Consider the following 6,084-nt stretch of genomic DNA (forward strand, 5'->3'; position numbering starts at 1 on the left):
AGGCCCTTTGCCTATTTAGGTAGTGTGTCTCCATGCCTTTTCTGATTTGCCCGAACTCACTTTCCTTTCTTTAAAAAAAAATTGTTTTTTTAAAGATTTTATTTATTTATTTGAGAGAGAGAGAATGAGAGACAGAGAGCATGAGAGGGAGGAGGGTCAGGGAGAAGCAGACTCCCTGCTGAGCAGGGAGCCCGATGCGGGACTTGATCCCGGGACTCCAGGATCATGACCTGAGCCGAAGGCAGTCGCTTAACCAACTGAGCCACCCAGGCGTCCCCCCCAAAAATTTTTTTATTTAAATTCAATTTAGTTAACATACAGTATATTATAAGTTTCAGGGGTAGAACTTAGTGATTCATCAGTTGCATATAACACCAGTGCTCATTCCATCAAGTGCCCTCCTTAATGCCCATTGCCCAGTTACCCCGTCCCCCCACCCACCTCCCCTCCTGCAACCCTCAGTTTGTTTCCTATAGTTAAGTGTCTCTTATGGTTTGCCTCCCTCTCTCTGTAATTTACCTTCCCTTCCCCTATGTTCATCTTTTTGTTTCTTAAATTCCACATATGAGTGAAATCATAGGGTATTTGTCTTTCTCTGACTGACTTATTTCACTTAGCATAATACCCTCCAGTTCTATCTATGTTGTTGCAAATGGCAAGATTTCATTCTTTTTGATGGCTGAGTAAGATTCCATTGTGTGTGTATATATATATATACCACATCTTCTTTACCCATTATCTGTTGATGGACATCTGGGCTCTTTCCATAGTTTTTAATGTATGCATTTCTGAAGGATTGTTTTTCATTTTAAAGTAAACAACTCCTATTTTTTTTTTAAAGGTTTTATTTATTTATTTATTTGAGAGAGAGAGAATGAGAGACAGAGAGCATGAGAGGGAGGAGGGTCAGAGGGAGAAGCAGACTCCCTGCCGAGCAGGGAGCCCGATGCGGGACTCGATCCCGGGTCTCCAGGACCATGACCTGAGCCGAAGGCAGTCGCTTAACCGACTGAGCCACCCAGGCGCCCCAAACAACTCCTATTTTATAGAAAGGTAGAGCTCTCTTCCCTTTGCCCCCACAATGCCCCATACACCATGAACACCATTTTCTTATAATTTAAAAATAATTACTAGATTCATGAAAGTGGTTGCCTTTGGGGAGTAGTGGGGAAAGGTCTAGTTTTCACAGTACCTCTGCCTTTTCACTTTTCTACCCATGTGACTATATTACCTATTATAAGGTGTTTATAGTTTTCATAGAGCTGTGATCATTCTGTACGTGCAATAGTGTAGATCTTATTTTTCCACCCAGTCTTACACCCTACACCCTCCTGTCTCACCTCCTTGTCTGTTAGCACCTTGTTAACAGCTGCGCCAGAGTTTTCCATGTCTGGCTCTCCTCTGTTGTTTGAATGTTTGACTTAGTTCTGCTTTTTCATAGTTTCATAGTGAACATGTTGGTGCTTAAATGTTTTTCCAAATTTAGGATTCCTTCCCTCGGGTAGGTTTTGCCAGATGGGAATCACTGGGTCAGGATGGGTATGATCGTTTTAAGGTTCTTGATACATACATCCAAGCTCCTTTGAAAACATTACACCAGTTTGCACTGCTGCCTATAATGTGATGGCATGTGTTCCACATGTCCTTGTTGGCATTATGTATTAACAGCATTTTTCTCCTTTGCTAATTTAATAGGGGAAAGGGCATCTAATTTTAATTGAATTTATTTAGTTCTTTTTTTTTTTTTTAAAGATTTTATTTATTTATTTGAGAGAGAGAATGAGAGACAGAGAGCATGAGAGGGAGGAGGGTCAGAGGGAGAAGCAGGCTCCTCGCCGAGCAGGGAGCCCGATGCGGGACTCGATCCCGGGACTCCAGGATCATGACCTGAGCCGAAGGCAGTCGCTTAACCAACTGAGCCACCCAGGCACCCGAATTTATTTAGTTCTTAAGGAGGTTGAACATTTCCCTCTAAATTTGTTAAGCAATTATATTTTTCCTCTCTTTGCATGATCTTTGTGGCTTTAATACCTTTCTATCAATTTAAGTAATCTCTTTATATAATAAATATATTAATTATTTCTCTTCATTTTGGCCATGTTTTGCCCAAATTGTTTGTCATTTTCTATGAATTATTTTTTGACAAGGTTTCCATTTTTATATAGTTCAATCCTTCCATGTTCCAAGCCTATAAAATCTAAACTTCTCTAAACAGAGTGTTATCATTATTTTATTTTTATATCTATTTTAACTACTCTTTAATTAACTTTGATGTATTGTGTGAAGTAATCAAAATTACCCATTCTTAATTGCTCCAACATCAATTATTAGTAAATGATTCAGTCATGTTATTTGTATAGTGTAGGATCTATTATCTGGACCATCTACTTTGTTTCATTGACTTGTCCTATTTTATCTTAGATCTATAGTCTTCTTAATTTTTGGAGCCTTATATTTGAGTTTTCTATCATTGTACCTTTAAAAAGTATATTTATATGTGTGCATATTTATATGAAAAATATATAATTGCTATTCTTCTGGATGAAAATTTATGTTTATTAAAGTCTTTTGATTATAGTGAGATGAACTTATAAATAAATTAGAGAAAAAAAAAGCATTGTTACATTTAATCTTAGCATCCAGGAACATATTGTCCTTTCAATCAAAGTTTATAGTTTACTACTCATCAGGTCACAAGTTTTCCTTAGTCATTCCTACATACTGTTGCAGTTCTGGGTTTCCTTGTGTAGGGTTTTTCTTTTTTCTGTTAGAGTTCTCATTAAAAAAGCCAGCATTCCAGGAATGGGGTTACTTCAGTGTTGCCCCACTGCATGCATTCAAGCCAACCAAACCCCTGACTTCCAGAAGCAGCTGGGGGCCACAGATGCTCCTGAAATATTGATGTAAGCTGGGGACCCTTTCTCCAGGAAATCAGAGAAGCCTAGCAGTGTGCGTGGGTATGTGCATGTGTGTGTACCCACACACATACTTATGAATACGACCTCAGTGGGTCAGCCATGCCCCCACCTTAGCTTCAAATCTCTCCTCCCACTGACACTTCCAGTTGGGAAGCTCTGGGCTCAGTGCTGGTGCCCAGGCCATCAGGTCTCCTACAGGTGGGATCTTGAAGGAGGAAAGAAGTACAGGACCCACTGCCGTGGCACCTGGCCCACTTCAGCCTCTCAGGTAAAATGTTAGGCTTGGAATAAAGAGAAGGGATCTGAGCTGCAAAGAATCTCCACTATGATGTGTATCTGAGGGAGCCAGGTGGGCAGGATCGGGAAAGTCATGAAGAGGAAAGGAGATAATCCTCAACAAAGGACCTCCTGTTACAAAATCTTTGATTTTTCAAGAGATGCTGGAATGCTCAATTTTTATGTGATGTTTCCAATATTTTAATGGAGGCAACTAATTAAAAAAAAATCCACTCAGGACCGTAAAACATTTGTGGGCTATGTCTGGTCCATAGATCCTGTTTTGAGGCATCTGAATCACTATGGGCCAGATCCTCTGCTGGTTTCTAATCCTTATGCCTTGACGAGGTAGGGATTTAGAGTGAATAGATTGACAGCCCACAGAGATCAGGTCTTAGTTCCTGGAACTTTTAAATGTTACCTTATTTGGAAAGGGGGGCTTTTCAGATATGATTGAGGAGTTTGAGATGAAGAGATTATCTGGGTGGGCCCTAAATGCCACTAACATATCCTTATAAGGAAGCAGAAGATCTCTCTCTCTCTCTCTCTCTCTCTCTCTCTCTCACACACACACACACACAAGATTTTAAGACTAGAATGATTCAGCCACAAAACAAGAACACCAGCAGCTGAAGAGGCAAGGAAGGATTGTTCCATGGAGCCTCCAGATTAAGGCCTTGCTGACATCTTGATTTTGACCCAGTGATACTGATTTCAGGTTTCTGACCTCCAGAACTGTGAAAGATGAAATTTCTGTTTTAAGCCACTAGGTTTGTGGCAATTTGTTAAAGCAGTCACAGGAAACGAATACATCTAGGAACATCTTAGAAATTCTGAGGCTCCATCCCAGACCTACTGAACCAGAGATTCTGGAAGTGGAGCCCAGCACCCTGTTTTAACAAGCCCAACAGGGGATTCTGTTGAAAGCTAAAGTTCCAAAAACACTGGGTTGAAAAAGAGGTACCAGGCATTTTGTGCAAATGTGTTAATGGGGCCTGTGGCAGAACTGGAGATGAGCTTGATCTAAAGGCATTCATGCATTTGCTTGAAGTGCTTGACCCCCATAGGCATATGAGCTTTTCAACCTTATCCTGAACCAGTATTTCTCAAACTTCAGTGTACAATAAAGAGAAAGGTAATAAGCAAAACAAGGTGGTATGTGCTACAAAGAAAAAGATGGTAAACAGGCAGAGGGAGTGCCGGTTGAGAGGGCTAATTTTAGACTGGGTGGTCCAAGAAAAGCTTTCTGAAGAGGTGGCCCTATGAGAAGTCAGCCAAGGAACAACGGGAGGACAGGGTTCTGGGCAGAGGGAACAGCATGTGCAAAGGTCCTGAGGTCAGAAAATAGCTTAATGTTGGGAGGTAGTGGTGGGAGAGCAGTGTTGTCACAACCCGCTGGAGGAACTAAATGTGTACTGTGTGACTGTGCTTGGAGAGGAATCCTGAAAGCTTGTGCCTGGTTTCCTCCAGACTTCACCCCATGCGCCTCTTAGCTGGTTTTGCTTTGTATCCTTTTGCTATGGTAACTCTTAGCCATGAGTATGACTATATGCTGAATCCTTTGACCTCTTACTGAGTCACCACAATGGGGTGGTTTTGGGGACCCTTGAGGCATATCCCCATGACTAATGTATAATGTGATGTTTCAGACCTCTTGGGGTGAATGAAATCTGAAGGTTTCACGTGCATAGTATGTTTTATTAAGAACTGCCGGAAGTTAGTTGCCACAAAGGTCTTCCTCACCCTCTCTGTATGCATAGGATTCTCCCTTGTATGGATCCTCTGATGTACTTTAAGGGATGAATCACAACTACTAAAGGCTTTTAGACATTCCTTACACTCACAGGTTGTCTTGATGCTGTGGGTCCACTGGTGCTTGGTCAGGGAGGAGCAATACCTGAAGGTGTCTCTGCACTCCTTACACATATAGGGACTCTCCCCGTTGTGAGTTCTCTGATGGAGGCTGAGGGAGGAGCTATAGCTGAAAGTCTTCTCACAGTCGCTGCATTTGTAGGGTTTCTCTCCTGTGTGGGTTTTCCAGTGCTTGATGAGGGAGGACCTGTACCGAAAGGGTTTCCTACAGTCGGGGCATCTATAGGGGTTCTCACCTGTATGAGTTCTCTGGTGATTAAGGGATGAGGCCCAGCTAAAGACCTTTCCACATTCATTGCATCCATAAGGTTTCTCCCCATTGTGGATCCTCCGGTGTTGGCTGAAGAATAACTGATCACTAAAGGCCTTCCCACACTCATTACATTGATAGGGTTTCTCGCCAGTGTGAATTCTCCGATGGGAGATGAGGGCTGAGCGTTTGCTGAAGCCTTTCCTACATTCATTACAGAGAAATGGTTTCTTGCCACTATGGATAATCTGGTGCTCCCTGAGGGAGGAGCTCCGCCTGAAAGCTTTGTCACAGTCCTCACACTTGTATGGTTTCTCTCCAGAATGAATCCTTTGATGCTGAATAAGGTTTGCCCTCTGGCTAAAAGCCTTCGCACACTCACTGCATTCATAGGGTCTCTCCCCTGTGTGGATCCGCCAGTGTTGAGTAAGGAAGGACTTGGAGCTGAAGGCTCTCCCACAGTCAGGACATCTGGACCCTTTTTTCTCTGTGAAGCTGCTCAGAGATTTCACCAGGATTGGCATCTCGGGGAGGCTGTCCTCTTTGCAGGCCTTTATGAAGTTCATGTCCCAAAGTCCTTTCTTCTAGGGTGACTTTTCAGAGATGTTATGCTTTGAAGGTGTCCTGTTGTTAGGCCCAGTGCCCCAGTCTGAAATAAAGTTTTCAAAACTGCAAATTCCTGTAAGATGTGAGACAGAACACTGAAAATAAGATGGCTGCTCCATTACCCATTGTGACTATTAGTCTTGTCAGCCTGACCATGCTCTA

The 6,084-nt window shown here is 42.4% G+C and overlaps 1 protein-coding gene across 1 annotated transcript; it reads right to left on the reverse strand.

Annotated features, from left to right (window-relative positions):
- Nucleotides 1–4,763: 4,763 nt before the first annotated feature.
- On the reverse strand, nucleotides 4,764–5,882 carry LOC110573663 (zinc finger protein 525-like). Its single transcript, XM_021682282.1, has one exon. The coding sequence runs from the start codon at nucleotides 5,880–5,882 to the stop codon at nucleotides 4,764–4,766; it is 1,119 nt and encodes a 372-aa protein (XP_021537957.1).
- Nucleotides 5,883–6,084: the final 202 nt, after the last annotated feature.

This window comes from Neomonachus schauinslandi, chromosome 16, assembly GCF_002201575.2.
Source record: "Neomonachus schauinslandi chromosome 16, ASM220157v2, whole genome shotgun sequence".
Classification (NCBI taxonomy): domain Eukaryota; kingdom Metazoa; phylum Chordata; class Mammalia; order Carnivora; family Phocidae; genus Neomonachus; species Neomonachus schauinslandi.